Below are 21,691 nucleotides of genomic sequence, written 5' to 3'. Positions count from 1 at the left end.
GACACCTATTATCTCAACTCACACACTTTAGTTTATTTTGCAACACTTCTTCACTCTGTTTTTGCTGGGTTGGCAATCATCTTTAAATTGGCACAGCTTCGGTGTACAGTAGTGAATTGGAGGGATTAAGTAACAGTCCACCCACACAGATCAGCAATTTTTTCCATTTTTCACTATGTGAAAGCTCCACTCAAGTTTGGAGAAACAAGGAGAAAATTCCCCCTGAAGCACAATAATAACACAAGGATCTTACATTTGAATAGCTCTTAATATTTTACAAATTACCTGCACACAAAATATCTCATTTGATCCTTTTTTTCTTTCTGAGTCAGTTTATATTGGCAGTTCATTCATGGCCAGGTCCCTTTGCTCCAAAGGAAAGGCAAAAATACTGTAGTTTTAAGAAGTTTGATGAAAATTCAAAATAAAATAGCAACAATAATGAGATCTATGTGTGACTATAGTTTAGTGTCCATCTGCCATAACACATTCTTTACAATATTTTTGCACCAACTGAAGAGCAATAAAAAATCACAGCTCATAATGTAATAGAAAATTGTCTCCTCATAATCTTCAGGCAAAGCCTTCAAGAAAACAATCTTAAAGTTTTATTTTAACTAAAATCTGGGGTGACTGAAGATTCTGTGGTGGTAGGAGATACCGTAAACAGGAGACTAAAAGGCAATGAAATGGGAAGAAGAAAGTAATTATTACTCTCCCCAGAAGCAAAGAAATAATACATATCTACTGCCTGTTATTAAATGCATATATCCACTTAGAAATTATTCTATTGCCAGAAATCTTCCCCACTGAGATGTTAATATAAATAGCACGAGACATTCAAAGATGCTAAGCTAAGCAAAGTGTTTCATTTGAGGCAGAATAAAAGTCCTAGTATAAAGTGAGTCACCGATCACACTTGACCTGTGATTTCCTTTCTATACACTATTAACAAGTTGTTCCTCACTATGTGTATGTTCTTTCTTTCTGAGATATTCCTAAAATCAAGAGTGACTTCACACATTTTTCCCTTTTTAAGGTAGATGGAGAACCAGAGGTTAACAAAAGCCTATAAGAATTAGAAAGCATGCTAGGTACATCCGTTTGGCAAAATTCTGTAACATGTTGCTTGCTATCTGTTACATAAATTGTCAGTGCCTCTTTTTTCCCAATTTTTATGGGTTACGTTCTCTTTGAAGGTGATTTAGATAGAAGTTAATAGATTTTTAGGATAGTTGCACATACACTAGCTTGATGTATATATCATCACATGAATACACCCACTGGTGTGTTTTCCCTTTTCAGATATTCCCTCTAGCAAAAATAAGCATGTATAATGATTTCGTAATAGAAAACAAAACTAAAGAAAATCAGACCAATAAGGGTAAAGTGGTATGCTGTAAGAATTTAATAAAATAAGTCAATGAATATTTATGTAGTGGTAAAGTGCTAGAAAGTTCTTTCATTAGTATTTTAAAAATGATTAGAGTTAAAAAGTCTGTAGCTTCATTTTATGGTAGTGACCACAGGCACCATAGCAATGGCACTGGCTGAGCTGGAGTTGACTATGTCTTCGTATTCCGGGGGTGGATCTAAATGAGGTTCTGTTTCACTCCTCCACAGGTTCACCTGACCAGTGGCTTCCTCATAGGTTGGTGGTGGATCACAGTTGGACAGGCGAGTGGAGACAGAATCTGAGCGCCCAACTACATATTCCAGAAAGCCTGGAGATAGTCCACTGCTATCAAACACTTCATCTTGTGGTGGAGGAGGAGTGATAATATTAAGGTGCTGAGGGAAAGGAATGTGGCCTTCAGTCACTGTCTGTCTTCGAGTTTTGTTTCTTAGGAAGCATCTCCAGATTAGGAAAATGACAAGAAGGATAATGAAGAGGCCAAAGATTAATGGAAAGGTAAGGTAAAACTGAAACCAGTCACTTCCTCTGTTACTCTCTCCTTGGTGTGCTTTTGTGTAGGTGTTCCAAAACTCCTTCTGAAAATACAAAACAAAATACATCAAAAATCAGTGTGATCAAACGATGGGAAACATTAGATGAGTAACTATCTGAATTCAATGAACATAATGAACGAAAGACTAAAATTGGATCTGTTGGTTCAAATGCCTTACAGTCTCTATTTTCTATGACAAGGAATTATAAACACAGAAGGTCTTCAACTTAGATGGTGTTATGTCCCAGTGAAACTATCATAAATTGAAAATACATTTAATAAGCCTAACATACTGAACATCACAATTGGCAGCACAGCATATGACAGTCTCAGTAAGTCGCACCATTATTAGTTGGGGATTATCTGTACATCAGTGTGCTACTCTGGATCCTCCTTAAAATGGTCGGAATCTAAGACTCTTTTTTAAGACTTGGAGATATGTACATTTTCAGCTGACATTTTACAGTAAAAAATAAGGAATGAAGCTTTTCTCTTTATCAGATTATACCAGATAATTTACCTTTAAACATATAGGTCAGTGTCTCTCCATATCAAACTTTGAGGTTCTCATCACACAGTCTCCATCATAATTAACAGTGTTTACTTAATTAGGGTTCTGTAAGCTTTTAATACCCACACTCCACAAATAAACACTTTATTTTCCAATGGTTCTGTCTGAGGTCCCCTTTCACCAAACATTCTTCCCTAACTCCCTCTCCACACACAAAGTTTAGTACACTGATGTTGGCTGAAGGTCAAAATTGCTTCTTATCCCTAGGAGAGACCTCATGGTAGTTTAGAGAGTGTTAATAGGATACTTCCAAACCTGAACTTTAATCCTAAGTGAAAACTGGTCTGGTGGTTCAAGTCTTAATATTTGTTGGGGAAATACTGAAAAAATACAAAAGAAATTTGACCCAATTACTAGGTATGAGATTTGAGCAAGCTACTCCTTTAAGCCTTAGTTCTCTCACCTGTAAAATGGGATAATACAAATCTGTTTTATAGGCTGTCTGAGCATTGAATGTAATAACATATAATGCACCTAAGTAAGTTCATGGCAAACAAACACTCAATAAGTGGTAGTGATTATAATTAATTTTTACATATTATATTCAATCAATGCTGCAAAATGAATAATCTATTCCATATCTTGGTACAAAGACTACTATCAATCGCAATGCTATTGATATTGACTCCATTTTTTTCCTTTCTTACTTAATTTTAATTATCTTTGCAATCCTTGGGATTGGACTAGAGCCTTGAAAATGCGAGGCAAGCACTCTGTCACTGAGCTATAACCCTAGCTTTTTACTCCATTTTTATATGTTTCAACTGAGTCAATACTTTTCTTAGAGGCATATTTACCTGTAACTATTATAGGTCATTGATTTTACTTAAATCTCTGGCATCAATGAACCCTTAAAATCCTAAGTGGAAAAAGAGGTGTTGGGAAGAGAGGTAGATCATTACCCAAATGGGAAAACTAAGGGAGCTGGACTACATCAGGGATTTCAAACTGAGATGTCCTATAAGGGCACTTCATTTACATAAAATATCAAATCTCATACAAAGTAAGACCCTGAGTGCTGAAGCTGTATGTTTTATAGTCCTAAGTTTTATCTACTTAGTCACATGGCTCTTTAAACTACTCTGTGGGCACAGCAGTGATGTAGTCATCACTGTTTCACTCTGGAATTCTCTACAGTGCATTATTACCTTCTATAATTCTAAGATGAACTGGGATGTGTTATGAGAAATATTGTGTGATTTACTAGCGGTGGTATACATATTCATAATGAATTGTACTTTTTAAAAAATCATGCAAAAATATGCAGGGTTCAAAATTAGAATGAGCCAAAAGTAGAAAAAGTACACTCCAAATAGAGCGTCAAGGGGCCAGCGATTTAGCTCAGTGGTTTCGGCGCCTGCTGCGCAAGCGCAAGGACTGGAGTTCGAGCCCTGGTACCTAAATAAATAAATAAATAAATAATAGAGCATCGAGAACGATACCAAAAACCTGAAAATGTAAGTGATTTATTTTTTTCACAAGTATTAACAATGTAATCACAGATGAAAACTAATGAAACACAAGTGTATGAAGCCTTTTAAATATGATTGATTGATTAAGGTGCTGGGAATGGAATCCAGGGGGCCTTGTGCAAGTGGGGCAAGTGCTCTACCATTGAGCTATATTCCCAGCCAGTTTTTTCTTAAATAATAAATATGCTTCTCAAATTGTGCACTGTTAACTTTTTGTGTAACTGTCATTTTTACAATTGACAACTTTACATAACTTTTAAAAAGTAAAAAGCAAATTTTAATTATATAACATTTCACGAATGAGGAAACAACTAAAAAATAAAAGAAATTACTTGCAATTTTATCACAAAGGCATAAGCGCTGTTAACATTTTGGTCTACATTTAAAAAAAATGTAGACCATCTACTCTTTCTCCCATATGTTTACTAATAATAGTTGTACTGCTAAACAAATATATACTCAGTATAAATTTGGAATCAATCTGCACTAAGTGGAATAAAAATGTTAATCATCTACTTCTGGAGACCTATCAAGTATCTGATCTGAGATAAATTTTCTTTTATCTGCAGGTGAACTTTTACCATCTCTCTTGCTAGTCTCTCAGATCACATTTTGCCTCCATTTCTTATCTATGAATGCAAATAAATATATGTGATTTCCAAATGATATACGTTAACCTTAGATAAACACATTAAAAAGTGGCTCTTCTATATACACATTATTATGGAATAACCAAGCATTAATAACGCACATGAAAACCAAAAAGCAATCTGCCTTGATATATAAGATGTTTCAAATCAATTTGGCCATTATTCTATAAAATTCAATATTCCCTCCATGTTTAATGTGTAGTCAAATGCAAGCCTATTTTATGGATAAAGCATTTTCAATTAAGATAACAATGATCTCAGCAAAAAAGGTACTGACATGTTTATTTCTCTTGCAAATACACTTACTTTAACCTTGCAGTAAGAGGATCAGATAAAAATTCTCTTGAAATCAAGACTGATATTTTAATTGTCATCCAGACAGCCTCAGTTTATATCTCTGAAAGCTATTTATCTTACTGAAAGCAGTCAAAAGGTATTCAGAAAGAGCAAATAATTTCAAGACGTTTAGAATAGTGCTTTAGAGGGAATGAAAACTAGTGGTTAACAATTATGCTTAAAGTGGCAAATCTTTGACATACTGAATCAAAAACTTCTACAATGATTAAATCATATTTTATAGCAATCTGAAGCATACCTTAAAAGATTTGTTTAATGAAGAAAAGTTATTAAAAAGAATGCATGGTTTTAGAACACGCTAAAATTATACAAGTGATGAACATTATCTGAAGCTGCCAGAGAGGTCTGACAACCATTTCAGAGGAAGGACTCCCAAGAGGTAGACGTTTCATTGTAAAAGTTGTAAAAGCAGTTCAGTAAGTGACAGATTCTATCAGACAATATTTTCTTCTCTTTCATGAAATACATGCTTTTCTATTTTGTATTTTCTCAGTGCCATTTGTGAATACAATTTGAGTGACTCAAACCTGAATGAAAGCCAATAATCATAATTGGAGAGGGTAGAGTTGAGCATGTTTTATTTCTGATTAATCAGCTCCTAACCGACCTGGGAAAATTGGAAAGTGGCTGATTTCCCAATGCATTTGTACTGTTGCAGAGAGCCCAGAATCATTTGCATACAACACTCATGTGGTGTTCCCTTTCCTTGAACAAGAATGACAGGAGAGAAGAAAGTCTGTAGAAGATGAGGGATTAGAAAACAATTCTACCCCCGAAAGCTGCTTTGTTGGGAGCACAAGGTCAAAAGACCTCCAAGTTGGAAATCTAAGCAAGAAGTCCAAAATTCTTAAGATTCTTTATGAAGAGGGATATTCTAGAGAAAATGGCTGTACTTACACAGAAGTCACTTGACAGATATAATTAAGTCTGAGAAAATGGAATGTAAGGGTCAGCGGGAATGGATGTCACGGGAGACCCCTGCAGTAGGTCTCAGCCTCCTGTGAGCCATGACAGCATGGGCTAAAGTTAAAAAATAGACAGAATTAGACTTATAGTGAAGCTGAGTCTTGGGTGCTGGTCAGTGCTGCTCTAGACAACAAAGATAAAAGCCCCCAAGTGCATCCAGCATTTATTGTGAGAAGGTACAATTGTGAGAAGGAATAGGGAGCTACAGAGCTTTGAAGTCATCTCATGAATTACTGCCGAACATCTGGCATGATGGCACAAGGCAGGGCTGTTAGGGAGCAGGCACTGCTTATCTTGCTAGGATAGAAAAAAAACAGTACTGAGATCAGGCATGATTAACAAGAAACCCACAAGGTCAATGAGAAGCAATAATTCAGAGGAAAGGATTTTAATTGGGGTCACGCTGACCTCAGCTGCACGTAATTCAGCAAGACCCTGCCACTTCACAGACCATGACTTGGGCCTCGGTGACAGCCATTAGCAAAGGAGCAATATTAGCCCAACTCTGCTAGCTGACATGCCTGTTTGAGTCATGCAAGGCTTCAGTCTGACTCCTGAATAAAACAATATAACTGAATTAGGGAAGGCAAGAAGGATGTGCCACTCATAGCCTGCTAGTACTGGGCAGGGATGTCTCCTACAATGGAACATTTGTAAATTGATACAAAAAGTAAGGCATTATCTTGAAAAGTGACCTGACAGGTAGTAAAATGCCTAAAAGCAATTATGTATGTTGAATGTCAGCTCAGTATTTTAAAAATACCAGTTGAAGATGAAATAACTGGGGGATGGAGAGCACAAAGTTCAGTTGTACCTTGTTTAGAATCATTTGAGGATCTCTTTTTTTGCAAGGTGTCATGGACCTTACATGAAGTAAAATGTCTTTAATTTAGATGTGATTATTGAGAAACTAGTAAGGATTGCATTCAGTTACTTGTCTAAAAGCAATCAAGGTGGGAAATTTGGTACAGTAGCTGTCCTGGTGTCAGAGGCGAAAGAAAGAATCCTAAGTCCCAAAATATCACCAGTGACCATGTGAAGTCAACAGTTAAAAATCCATTTTTTCACATTGTCAAGGAGGGGAGGGTGTGTATCCACGTACACTGATATCTACACAAAACAAATGCATGTAAGTCCGAACAGAAAATCCCCAAGGAAGGTTACCTCCTATGCAGAGAGGACACTTGAAACCCCGAGGACAGGGACAGGAGGAAGGCTTCATCATTAAATACAGGTTTTATTGATAAACCTTTCAGATATATTAGTTCTTCCAAAGTTTAAAGAAATCTCTTCTTTTAAGTAACTCAGCAGGTACAGTTAACCCTTCCTGGAATCCTGGCTATGAATTCCAGGGTGAGACAGCAGCTAGTTTTGAACACCGACGAGGTTTAGAGACCTGTCTGTGTGTTTAGTGACCATGGAGAGTAAAATAGGCCACTAAACACTGGGTGCAAAAGGGAGAGCATGGACTGTAAGTCTGAATATCTAGCAGGAATGTGCACACACTGCCCACAAAACTGTCAATCATTTATAAAGGAGAGTTGCAGAGAACCATTCCACTGGCCTGATGCTTAAAATAAAGTCACTTGTGTTAAGTGTATTACACAGAGCAATGAATTGAGACAATGATGCGACTACATTAGTCTCTTCAGAAACCAGATCATTCTTGTTCTGTGTGGTTTTAGAAAATGACAGTACCTTGAAACCATTTTCTCATATGTAAAATTGGGACAATCTATGCTCACAAGATTGTTGTTAACAACAACAAAGAAAATGTATGAAAAACATCTACATCCCAAGAAGGATGATTACCATGAAGATGAAAGGCTTTCTTTTCACAAAGCTCTGTCTTTTTTCAGGGAAATAAAATTTCTCAAAGACAAGATATTTCCACATATCCCATAGTCCAGAAGTCAGTCACATGGCCACTCTGGCTGCATGTGAGATTAATAAAGCAAATATCATGAAAGGGGAACAAAATTGCCATGACTGAGGTACACTAATTGTGACTTATTACTAAGAACTGGGCATACTGTCACCCCCCACCCCGCAAAATCACTGTTGCCTTAGCTAAGAAGAAAGAGTGAAATGGATTTTGTTTAAGTAAGAAAATCTGCTTACTTCCTTTAGCTGGAGATGTGATAATAAGTTACAGCACCCTAGATTAAATCAATACATTCATTGCTTTCCTCTCTGACAGAGAGTATCTGCAATAGGGAGAATCAATGCTAAAACTGTTATGAGCATACTAGAGGCATAAAAGGAGTTGAAAATATTTATCAGTTTTAGGTAAATGTAGGGGCTTCATTAAATTACTATAAAACAGTGCTGGCAAACATTTTAAGAAATAGACAAAATATTTTGGATTTTGCAGGACATAACATACTAACCCTACCTTTGTTCCATGAACCCAATAACAGGCAATATGTAAACAAATGGCTATGCATCTGTTCTAACGAAACTTAACTTACAAGAACAGATGGGCTGGGTTTAGCTGCAAGGCCATACTTTACCAACTCATATTTGTTATATAACAAATCAGTTGCCAAGCTATTTATAAAACAGAATAATTCCAAGTGTGCACATGTGTGTTCATGTATGTGTGATATGTATATATATGTATATATATACATATGCATATATATATGAAATATAAATAAAAGCAACAAAAGATTTCCAAGTCTATTTGGATATTTGTCCATTCAATCATTGTTGTTGGAGTTCCAGCACATTTTCATTTTTAGTGTTTGGTCTAGTATGTGCATAAGGAATGACTGAATAAGTTGTTTAAGCTCGAGGACTAGTACTATTGTTCAGCATCATAGGTTGTTCTAGGTGTAGCCTTGGTTGACAACCAGGGTGCTAAAGAGTTTCACAAACTTAAGTGCACATACTCATCATTTGGAGTTTGTGAAAAATGTAGCCTGTATCAAGAGGTATGGGGTGGGGCTTGAGATTTGACATTTCTAACAGCTCTCAGGTGAAGTTGAACCACATGATGCTGGCACTGATTTTCAAAATCTGGGATGTATAGGTCCTGCCCTAGGGGCTGATGCATTTGGTCCAGAATTGGCCCAGGCACTGAGATTTTCAGAAACTCTGTAGCTAACTTTAATGTGCAGCAAAGCTTGAGAAGCTTTGTGCTAAACTCTGTGGTGATTTTAATTATTATGTTATCAGTAGCCCTGATGTGGAACCCTTCACTCATGCTCTCTCCACACCCTGATTATGCACACTTATTTTTTTCAGGTCCAAACATCTGATGCAAGTGGGAACAAGGTTATCACTTCATCTGCCTGTTCAAGACAATCCCCAGAAACTAGATGATTTTCCCCAGCTTCCATTCCTCTCTTCCCAACCATGAACAGATCTTGTTTACTTGTTCAAACTCTATCTGGAAATTGGTAATTCTCCTTATTTCCTCAAACAACACTACTCTGACATTTGGATAAGATGAAATGTTTTTGTCATAGTAAATCTTGTTTTTCAACTTGTCTAGAGTGAGAAATATCTAGAAAATTGATAAAGCACCTGGCTGGATGTTTTTGTGAATATGTTTCCAGAGAGGATTGGCATCGGGCTCAGCAAACTGCGTGGGGAATCAGCACTGAATATGACTGGTATAGTCCAATAGAACAAAAAGCAAAAGGGGGAATCTTTCGTGCATGTACACACTCAACTCTTCTTAAGTGGGTGCATTCTTTGCTGCTGTCATTAACTGTGAGCATCAGAGTCCAGATCCTTCAACCTTTGAATGTGTAGTCTTTGTACCAGCAATGCTCCAGGGAGCTTCCGGGCCTTCAGCCTTGAAATGAGATTTGTTCTATCGTTAGCCCTTCTTGATTTGACTCTTCCAGCTTCTTTGCCACATTACCTAGTGGTTTATCTAGCTCTGCAGACTACACAAGGTCATTCTAGGAATCCAGCCTCTGACTGTGCAAGCAAATCTAATAAATTCCCTATGTAATTATAAATACATTCTGTCGGTCCTACTCCTTTGAAGAACCCTAATACAGTCTTTTAATGGGTTTTGCATTTTCAACTCTTATAGTCCATCTACATTATTCACGAAAGCTGCAGTCATGGGCTTCACATTCCAGGGAATTTACTCTTCTGTTAAATATCACAAATATATTCTTTATCCTTAGGCTCATATTTTTCATCCCTTCTAATGATGTATTTTGGTATCAAAATATCAGGTCACTTTAATGGATGAGATGGCACATATGGGGAGAAAAACCACAGAAAAGGAAGTATTTTTAGGGCAATACGTGTGCCCTTTGCTGGTGACTCCAGTAACTCACCTGTGGCTGTGGTCAGTAAGCTGGGCTAAGGCTTAATCCCATTACTACTGTGGCCAAGGGTGACCTGGTCAAAGGAGGTTCTATGTCATGTCCTCTTCCAGAGCTTTTTTATGCTATGCAGAATCAACAGATGTTAACATCTGCATGTATACATATGTGAATAAACTAAAAGTTTTTAGGTAAAGTTGAAAATCCTTTATTTATTTGCAGTGCTGAGGTGCTAAGAACTGATCTCAGGGCCTTAGATTCTAGGCAAGCATTCTATGTCAATAAGCTACACAACAGCCTAGTATCCCTTTACTGTAATCCCTGCACAATACTATTTCTTTCACTTGTGCCTCAAAGGCATCATGTTTTTGCACTCTTATTATAAACAGACAGCAGGGCCCCAGCAGTGCCCCAGCAGGGCCCCATTATAAACAGTCACCCACCCATCTCACCCCCCATACCTACACACTCTAGGAGGGAAGACTAATTTTGTGTTTTCCAGGGGCCAATGGAATACCTTTCCCCTCTACTGTGGAGACCCTGAGCTGCCTGTGCATGGATGGAGAGACTACTGGATGCCCATTTTAAACCCTCAATAGGGATCTATCCTCATCCTTAAAAGGTGAATCGGGTATCAACTGGATACCTTCTCTGTGTTAAAAACCAAAAACTTTATGGGAAGCAACCGTCCATCAGAGAGCAAAGAACTGAAGTGAACCTGGTGATAAGGGAGTGTGCATACCTGGCCCGGTGACCTGGGAAAGACCCTGTCTGTGGCCCTGGCGACAGTGTAAGCCCAGTCCTCCTTGTTTTTGTCACCCAGGCTGAGCCTGCAAAAGAGGAAGTGCGCCAGGCCCTCCCCCAGGTGCCCCATCTTGCACAGTTTGTTCAAGTCCTCGTCTATCTCCTTGAGGACCTGGACAGGGAGTACAAGTAGTGCCATTGCAGGAAGTCACACAAGTGGGGATTACTCTTGTTGGCCACCAGCTAGTGCAGCTCCAGGAGACCCTGGTTGATGCTCTTCTCCAGGGGAAAGGCGAACTCCATGGTCTGGAGGCCTCTGTGCCACTCATTGCTGTGAGGCTTTGTGTTGTTGCACAGGGTGGCAGTGCTGGTTCTGCCTACACATGAGCTTCTCAGCGCGCTCTCTCCACTCATGAGAGCTGCACAGGAAAAAACATATGAAGTGCTTCAGGGCCTCGTCAGAGCGGGTGCAGTAGGTGGCCATGGGCAGGTAGGTATAAGAGGTGTAGAGCTTCCAGTTAGATCTGGCTGCTGATGGTGCCCTCAAAGTTGAGGTGCTAGTTTTGTCGGACCTGTGGGGGCGCAGGGACCATGGTGAGCAGAGTGAGCATGAAGGTGGTGCAGGTGTTGCATGTGGCACAGGCCCTCACTCAGCAGAATGGACAAAGGTGGTAACTGTGGAGACGGTGGGTCTTTGGAGTGTGCCCATGGTGGACGGGGAGAGGGCAGCACAGGGTGGGATCCTGGACTAAGCAGGTATGAGGCAGGGAGGAGAGTGAATGGGGCCAGGAATGGGTAGTGACTGAAGTGGGGCGGGGCCTAATGTGGGTGGGGTGCTGTCAGGAGGATCTGAGGTGGGGCCTGAAATGGTTGATGAGGAAGGTTAGGAGCATTTCCTAAAGGAGGGTCAAGGTCCAGGGGCTAATGTCAGAGGGCAAAGGTCAGGAGTCCTAGGTTCCCTGAGGAACCTAAGCAACTCTGAACTGACCATCTTACCTGTACAATATTTTGAAAAGTTATATATGAATATATGTGCAAGCCATTTTGAGTTACTCATCTGGATGTTTTCTGTAAGCAACTTACTTGAATACTGTCCAAACGTGACTCTTTCGATAAATATAGGTGTTTTGTGCTGTCATGGGTCATATTTAATATCATAAAGCTTTATGTGAATGATAGCTCTCCTCATTAACTTCAAATTATATACTAATTGCACTTCTGATGAATTCTTATTCATTGCTAGACCTTATGAACGCCAGCGATTTCCACTTTTCTCCTTCCACTTATGATCAAATTCAGGGTTCAGGGATCCAGGACCAGGGATCAGAGCCTGGCACAGTAATGCTGAGTTACATTAACAACAGGGGCAACTTTACACTGTTTGGTTTCTATTTAATTTTTTAATGTTGCAGCTAAAGTTCTAATGTTCAAAGGCTTTCTCTTGTCCTCCCGTAAGTAGTCCCTTTTATCAGGGCCTGTTTTCATTTTCTAATCTTACTGTCCTCCCTAAAATTCTGGAAATATAAATTTAATTTTTTGTTAAAGCTATCTTCTGTTTCTTCTATTATAGCTTTCCTCCTTCAGAATTAGTTCTATATTTTTATTAGGATCTTCACTTTCCTCAAATATCTGGCCAACCTTTGACCATTCATAACTGGGTATAAAGGACTCATTGGCTTATCCTAGAAAATTAGCATGGATTTGATCTACACTTGTGAGCTCTGCTTTACTAATAGGCTTCTCCTGTGAGTGGTTGGGCAGAGTGGGTCGGTTAAGGGGTTCTCTTCTCCTTAGCTGATATATTGCATAGAGCTTGGAGGTGAGATGGAAACCATCCTATTTATCAAAATTTGAGTGTTTCTAACATTGGAAGACCTTGGTGGATCTCTCTTCCAAGTGGTATGTGTTTTTGTTGGGTGTACCTTCTGTGTAGTTCTGTAGCTGTCTCAAGTCCTGCTATAGTTTTGTTCTCTTCTTCAACAAATTAATAGTCTTTGGAGTGTAGATTCTGGGGACTAAAGGGAACAAAATGCCACTGGTGCTTATTGCCCTCTGTGAGCAGGGGTGGAGGAGGATTAGAGGAGTCCTGGGGCACACAGACCATGGTTTTCAGAGTTACTTTTTAATCTCATAGTTGCCCCAGGCCCTTCTGCAGTTCTTCAATTTCATGGACTCTTTCTTAAAATTTCTCTGAATGTTGTTCAGTTCTCTGGTTGGAAGGGTTTCAACTTTTTCAGTAAAGCGACATTACAGCATCTGCTTCCCCTGTTCTAAGAATTCCTCAAAAATTTTCATCTGCAATAGTATTCCCACGTATGGAAATTTTTTGTGACTTTATCCACTCCCATTATTCCATTAGTAGTTTTAAAATTTCTAAAAATGCAGGGATGGGATGTAGCTCAGTGGTAGAATGCTTGCCTAGCATCCATGTGACCCTGAGTTCCATCCCCACTGCAAAATACTAACAATAGTAATTTCTAATAATGCAAATAATTTTCTGAATAGGTCATACATGTTCATGGTTCAAAAGTCACACAGCCCTCCTCTCTGCAGGCAACCAGTAATTACTTGTTATCACAAAGAGTAAAAATCAAAAGCAACAGTATTCAAGTGATAGAAGAGAAAAACTTTAAAAGTCATTCTTTAGAAACATATTCTCCTCACCTGCACATGGGTGTTTACCTAAATAGATTATATTATGGCCCATAACTGAGCCTCAATAAATCCAAAAATAATCATATCATACAATATTAGAAAGGAAGAAAGTTCTCAAATCAGAAGTCTAATCTTCTACTCTAAGGAATTAGAAAAAAAAAAGAGAACAAAATACAGCCAAATCAAGGAGACTGGAGGAATGATTTTGTAAAAGGTAATTCAGTGAAATAAAAAAAGAAAAAGAAAACCTGAAGCAGGATTTTTTGATATTAAAAAAAAAATCTCTGAACACCTTGATTAGGAAAAAAGAGGGAAGACACAGATTACCAATGTCAGGAATGAGAAAGAAGACATCACTACAGGAAAAAAATGAATAATATTGCCAAGACTTATTATGAATAACCCTTAGTAACTGAATACATTGTTACTTCTGTAAATTGGGGGTCTTGTCAAGGAAGAAAGGGTGAAGTCATTTTTAAATTTATAACATTTTCTGCTCTCTCTATTTGTGACATAAAATACATTAATTCAGGCAATTGTTTTCTCCTATGGGGTAATGGTGGTAAGGCAACTGATGCTCAAACTTTGAGGAGGACACAATTTCTATGACAATGAAAGTTAGTAGTACAAGAGGCGGTAGAGAAAAGATGGCAGACTGAGTGATGTATACTGAAAAAATCTCTCTTAATGATTAATAGTAATACTAAAATCTCCAGTAGATACTTATTTATCTTTTTTTGTCTAGAGGTTTTCCTGTGTTTATATACTTTAAAATAGAAACCAGTAAAGTCAAGTGGAATAGATCTAATGAAAAGCTAATATAAAATATAGGTTTATGGAGAATTAAAATTCTTATTTATCACATTTTAATTATTAGCACATGCCTGGATCTTTAGTATAATTTGTCCTTCAGAGTAATAAATATATCTGCATAATTGAGAAAGTTCAATAACTTTAGATAAAACTACATTATCCTTCCTCTACTTCTTTAGATATTTGTTAAAAGTTATAATGAAACCTCATAGGTTTAAGATAACTCCCTTGAAATGATCTCACAATCAAACCTATAAGTTCAACCTGAAGTTAGCTTTTTTTCCCCTGCCACCTCACCAGCATTTGTTATTATTTGATTTATGTCTAAGAGTTCGGGTTGCCATTTCTTAGATAACAGGAAATCTCAGCTCACCCCTATATTCCTTTCAAATTGTCCCAATTATAATACAAGTTCCATTAGGTGTCCTCCTCTTAAATATATCTTAATTTTATATTCCAAGTGTGTCCACTACAGGTACTGTATACTGCTGCTGAGTATTGGATTGGAAATCAAACTCCACAAGCACCAATTCCAGTCAGAACTAAGGAGATTCACTAGTTTTTTGGTACTCACAACAGTTATCTACAGATGGAAAAATATCACCTTTCTGTATCACCTTCTTTGTCTATCCCCATGGGTTTTGTGTTAAAACATTTTAAAGCAATAAAAATAAAGCGAGGCTCAAGTATCAGCTAATGCTTTTTATATCATATCTGAGCTTAAATTAGTATTGTTCAATATATGTCTTTACTAATAGTCTAGTAAGGACTGGCATAAGAAACCTGAAGTTACCTTTTTTCCCCTTAATCCTCACCGGTGTTTGTTTTTATTTGATTTCTTGTTGTTAGCCAATCTTTCTGGAGTAAGATGGAATCTCAGTGTTGTTTTAATTTACATTTTTCTAACGGCCAGAGATGTTGGGCATTTTTTGATGCATTTATTGGCCATTTGTACATAGGAATATAAATTAGTACAACCATTATGGAAATCAGTTTGGAGATTCCTCAAAACACTAAAGATAATCATTCCACTCGACCCACCTATTCCCCTTCTAGGTATCTTCCTAAAAGAGTTGAAGATATCATATTACAGTGACACATACATAACTATATTTATAGCAACACAACTCATAAGAGCTAAATCTTGGAGGTGGCCTATATGTCCATTAACAGATGAATGGATAAACAAAATGTGATATTTATACACAATGGAGTACTACTCTGCCATAACAAAGGATACTCTTGAGTCATTTGTAGGAAAATAGATGCACTCTGAGACCACAATGTTAAGTGAAATGAATCAGACACAGAAGTTTAAATATTGCATGGTTTCTCTTATATGAAAAATCCAAAATATAAGTAAAGTGCAAAATGAAAGAGAGATAAAAAGAAATGGGGATAGATCTTTTGCAAAAGGGAAAGGGGTCAAGAGATAGAGGAAGGTGGGAGCAAAGGGAAAGGGATGAAAGAAAGAATTGAGATGCGTTATGTATATGTACTAATTCCCCACAAGGATGTGACCATTATGGACTACAATCATGTGCTAATAAAAAATAACAATTAAAAAAAGAAATGTCCACCTGCCTCACAAGCGCAAGTTCCCAACTTCGATCCCCAGGACCAAAAAAAAAAAAAAAAAAAAAACGAAAAAGAAAAGAAATCTGAAGGTAAATTATTGCTTTGTTAAATCCCTGGCATAATTATCACAAATTAAATTAGGAGGGCATTGTGCTCAATGAGGATGGGAGCATCAAAGGAATAAGGAAGATACAGAATTAAGTGAGAGGTGCTGGGTCCTATTTCAGGCTTCATCAGTATCTTGTGATGGGAATATGAGCAAATCAACAACTTTTCTGCGGATGTCATTACCTCATTTGTGAAATGAAGAGCTTGACCTACTTGGTTGTTGTGGACTCTATGAGAAGATGTTTGGAACTTAATCTATGAATCTTTCTTCAGTAATGGAATGGAAGGAAAAAGCAGACTCTCTATGTTCATGACAGTAATTGGTATCAAATACTAGCTTTGGCAATTGGATACTATCTTAACCATTCAAGTAATAATGACATTATAAATTAGTGTGACCTTCTAAATTATAAAATTCAAGGAAAGTCAGAGCCCTCTTTAAACCTACTGGTTTCTATGTGTTGAAATAGGGGATAGATTCCTTGTTTCATCTTGAGAGCTAACGAATTTCTATGCAATTGATTTTATTGTAATGGCTAGACTAAATCTTATTTCTACTGTTACTGACATTCCAAACATGAGAGCCATGTTCAGATGTCCTGACCTGGGGGACTGTGCCCTAACACTGAGAAGAATCACTGACAACTCCATGCATTAAAGAAACCAACAGCCACTCATTGTAACAGAAATTTACAATAGTGGACTTCACCTAGATGAGAATCTCTGGAGAGTATGCAGGGTGGTATTTGGTTGTGGTACTTTTATCAAATGTAACATGGATTAAAAACTTTACCACTTTTATGTATTAAAAAGAAAAAAAACTGCTTTCAATTAATTCATGATACGTCATTATTTGTAAACTACACATCAATTTCAGAGAAGTTAAAATGTGAGCAAATGTTTGGAAAATCAATGAAATATGATTATATTTATTGGATTTTATCATCCACTAATTTGAATATATTTATCAAAGTTGCTTTGTGTTTTTCACTCTTCATAGTTGTTTATAATTTGGGGGAATGTATTTGTAGCTCCAGCTGATAGTCTACATTATGACCTATAAAGAAAGAAGCTGTCCAAAAAAATTGGCACTTTCTGGCTGCTAACACGTGATTTTACCCCATGGGACATAACATTAGGTTACAACAACTCATCCCATTCTTTTCTACTATAAATTTGTACTTTAGCATAATAGTAGCCAGCTGTGCATCTCAGTAGCTGCACCTGGGGGAATAAGCAAACTGTGTTTCATCACTTGGTACAATGAATGGCAAGGTGTTTTCACATGTGCAAAGGTGTCAGACAAGGATTTTTACCCATATAATGCACCATCTAACAGGTTCTGCATATGTTTACCTGAGCATCACAGTGGGTAAAAAACACCTATATCTCCCTTCTGTCATGAAAACATGTATTTTACCATACTGGGATGTGGGTGTGACTCACAATACCTGGGGAAATAAAAAACCCATCTGTGCATTTACCCACTTGGCAGATGAATGGCAAGGTGTGTATAGGAGCTCCAAAGCAGTAACGTTGAGTTATTCCCATGAAATGCTCATTGTTAAATTTTTGTACATTCAGAATTTATTTTTTAAAAAGTTTTCTTTTGATTTTGCTGGTAGAAATATCCCAATTCAATACAATAGTACATGAAAAACCAGACTTGCAAGTTTTAGAGGAGGTCAAAAGTCAATCATCAGATTACTCATGCATGGATGATGAAGATGATAATGACTTTGACACTAGTCATATGAGCCAAAGTTCCTGTGATAGTAAAATGGAGCAAGAATCAACTGATACAGACACTGGGAATGCAGATCTCCTTGATTCAGATGATGAAGGCAACAGCAGTGTGAGTACATATTTGACTAGTCAAACTGTTGCAAGATGGTCACACAACCAAATGCAATGTTCCAATGTTAGAACTAGGTACAAAAATACAGGGAAAATCTTGCCAGGGGTGAAAACTACTGGACAGAATGCCAGCACTGTCAGTCAATGTTGAAAATTGTAACGGACGAAATGCTACAAGATGTTGTGAAATACACAGAGGCTGAAATACACCATTAGCCATATTCTGAAATGTATTTATTATGACACCTCACTAGCTGAACTGAAAGTATTCAGGTCTGCTGTACTTAGCAAGGATTTCTCATGATAACTGCAGGAAAGTAAAACACTTGTGGAAAAGCAATGAGTCAAAATATGGCAAAAAAAATACGGCATAAAAATTTATGCCCTTGTAGATGCAAACACTTATTATGCTTTCAATTTAGAAATTTATCCTGTAACTCAGCTACCAGGTCCTTATTTGTATAATAATAAACCAAATGATGTTGTGAACAGACTTGTTACTCCCATCTCCCAAACTAATCAAAACATGACATTTGACAATTGGTTTACCAGTTTCCAATCCATGTTACATTTGCTAATAGAGCACAAGTTGCCCATCATAGGAAATGTATGCAGGAACAAAGCAGAAATTCCGAATGAAATGTTGCAATTTCAAAACAGAGAATTGTATAGTACAGTCCATGGATTTCAGAAAGATTTACATTGGCCTCGTATATGGCAAAGAAAAACAAACTGGTACTACTGATGTCAACATTGCACCATGATGGAAATATTGATAGGGAAACCCTGACAAAATGGAAGCATGAAATGGAAACTTTCTGCAACAATTTTTTAGTATATGTGCTGCTGAAGTGAACACAAACTTTCTACAACAAAACCAAAGGTGGAGTAGATGTTGATGAGTTATGCAGCAACTATGATGTCACTCAAAACACAAAGCGTTGGCCAATGGCTGTGTTTCACTCAATCCTAAACATGTGTGGCATAAATAGTTGAAACTTTACAGAGAAAATGACAAGTGCAAAATACTATGGAGAAATTTTCTTAGAGGTTTGGAACTGGAGCTCATAAGAGATCATTTACAGCAGAGGAAAAATAAAATGTTTCTTCCCAGTGAACTAGACAAAAAATTGTGGAGTACACTGGTGAGCTGACAGGTGAACAGGCAGACGCAGCATCACAAAGACCTATTACAACAACAGGAAAACCAAAAAGATGTCAACTGTGCCCTACAAGAAAGGACAGGAAAACAAAACATACGTGCTATCAGTCTAAGCCATACTTGTGCATAGAACATGTGTATGAAGACTGCCTTGGGTGTGACAGTTGAAGAAAAGATTATTTCTGTGGTAAACTTTCATTTGTATTTACATAGAAGTTCACATAGGTTTTTATTTCTGATGTTATCTTTTAGGTTTTGTAAGCAAGTAAATAGCTGATATGAAAATGTTGATGTGTATTCTAAGTACTCATTACATATTTGATATTTTATTTTATTGATATCTTATTTTCCTGCTAAGTGCATGTTGTAGAATATAGGAGGGAGCTCCTGACAAAACATGAGAGGTGCCAAGAATGACCTGCTACATAGGAAAGTAAAGCTAAGCACATGTGCTGTCAGTGTGAGATGTGTACATGGAATATGAAGTTGTTATGTGTGAAGACTGCCTTGGGTGTGACAATTTTTGTTGTAGGAAGCTATTGGTATTTTCACTGTAGTTCATATAGGAATTTATTTCTGGGGTTATCTTTTTGGTTTTGTAAGCACGTACACAGCTGATGTGAAAATGTTGATGTTTATTCTAAACGTGCAATACATATTAAGAATTTAATACTTTATTGATATTTTATGTTCCTGTTAACTATACATTTTATACTATAATAAGAACCTCTGACAAAACAGCAAGGCCAGTGAGATGTTAAGTATGTCGTACAAAAAGGCAAAGAAAGCAAAACACCATGTGCTATCAGTGTAAACAATACATGTGTATGGAACAGAATGTTGTCATGTCTGAAGACTGACTTAGGTATGATAATTGAAGTAAAGATTTTTTTTGTAGAGTCTTATTGGTATTTTCACTGTAGTTCATATAGGAATTTCTTTGTTCTTTTTTTTTAGATTTTATACTCCAAAAAACAATGATATTGAAAATTTTGATGCTCTCTTTTAAACACTAAATAAATATTAAAAATTCAATACTTTACTTTTTGGGTATTTTTTCCAATTAAGTACTCATTGTTCAATATAATAAAATTCATAAAATTAAAATTAATATTTCATCAATAGAAATATTCCAAAGAATAAAAGTGGGTATTATACACCCATATTGATGGGCCTTTATAAAACCAGTGTTATGCCTAGTGAGGTTTACATTTCTGCCTATTTGCTCTTCCTTTTCCTTTGTTGGAGGGACAGGTTTAGCGTATTTGGAATATTATTTGTTAGATAAGAGGTAGCCCCATGTTCTTGGAATTCCTAGCTACCCTCGTCCCAGTATGCTATGAAAGGCATGTGATATCATCTTTCAGATGAATAGTAGATACCCTAAACATTTACCAAGCAAAATGCTGCCCTAAGCTTCCACTCATATCCCAATGAGAGTTTTATTTTCATCAATTCCACTGACTAGTTGCAGCTCATTACTGGATACATGAGCCATTTCCTAACTGTGACAATATGATCTATCAAGTAGTCAATCATCCCAAAGAAGCAGGATAGTGGATGAAAGGGCTACTACAGTCACTAATATAGAGACTAGGTTGGTCTGTCACTCTTTAATAGTTTCAGAGATACTGTCTGGATAAAGATTGTGTACTAAAGGGAGCGCCAAGCAAGCCAGTTGTAGTTACTTAAAAGAACACTGACATCTCATTTCCCACATAGATGTCTGCTCAAGCAGTGACGTGGCACCACTCTTGTCGTACACACCCATATGAGGGCTGAGGTGGACTTGAGGAATAAAACAAAGTAGAGAATAGGTTCAGCAATGGAGCAGAACTTTACCTTCATTGAAAAGAATGTGTAGGGATTTTCTATAAGTTAGATGGATATTGTGGAAAGCTTCAGTCATGTTGGTGTTACTCTGGTCAGAGGTCTGCTTGCCAGGCAAAGAACCACAATAGCAAGGAAGTGAGGTATGGCAGGGCAAAAGCCAGTTGAGGAAGTTAAGAGACCAACATGGAGCCATAACTGCTCTTGCTAGGAACTGTTATGGGTAGGCCTCTTCTAGGCCCCCTTTGATGAGCACTGTGTACTTCCTATCCAATTCACAACTAGGCCTACCAAAGAATTACAGTCAACAAAGGGCTATAGAAATACCAATTAAGTTAAAGAAATCTCTAACACCTTTCTCTTACTCTCTCTCAGTCCTCAAAATATTACAGGAGAGAGAAGTGGGAGAAGAGAATTAGAAAACAGACAGTGTCCCCCATCTTTACCTCCAAATGTTAAGGTCAAAGTCTAGTAGCAGCTGAAGGAGTGAAGGATGAAGAGGTAAAATCAAAGCACATTGAACTTTGAAGTTTTAAATGGAGAATAGTTTTTTAAAATTTTTATTAGTATTTTAATTGTAAAAATTTAAAGCATTCAGTGTGGTAATTTGAGATTTGTATCAGGGTATGATAATCAAATCAGGATAGTTAGCATTTTGATCCCCATAAACATTTAAAACATTTTGAT

The 21,691-nt window shown here is 37.2% G+C and overlaps 1 protein-coding gene across 4 annotated transcripts in view; it reads right to left on the bottom strand.

The window, feature by feature from the left end:
- Window positions 1–1,385: 1,385 nt before the first annotated feature.
- The window catches only part of Prrg1 (proline rich and Gla domain 1), a 102,102-nt gene continuing 81,796 nt past the window's right edge, over window positions 1,386–21,691 (bottom strand). For all 4 annotated transcript variants that reach the window (XM_013074014.3, XM_087189870.1, XM_021262582.2 and 1 more), the window contains one exon: window positions 1,386–1,992. In XM_013074014.3, the coding sequence (XP_012929468.1) occupies window positions 1,507–1,992 (486 nt within the window). In that variant the 3' untranslated portion in view covers window positions 1,386–1,506. The remainder of the gene's footprint in view (window positions 1,993–21,691) is intronic.

Source organism: Heterocephalus glaber, unplaced genomic scaffold (genome assembly GCF_053883595.1).
Source record: "Heterocephalus glaber isolate CG9 unplaced genomic scaffold, H.glaber_assembly_v1.0 deba00001547, whole genome shotgun sequence".
NCBI lineage: Eukaryota > Metazoa > Chordata > Mammalia > Rodentia > Bathyergidae > Heterocephalus > Heterocephalus glaber.
The sequence above is the reverse complement of the archived record's forward strand: the minus strand, read 5'-3'. Positions and strand labels throughout refer to the sequence as shown.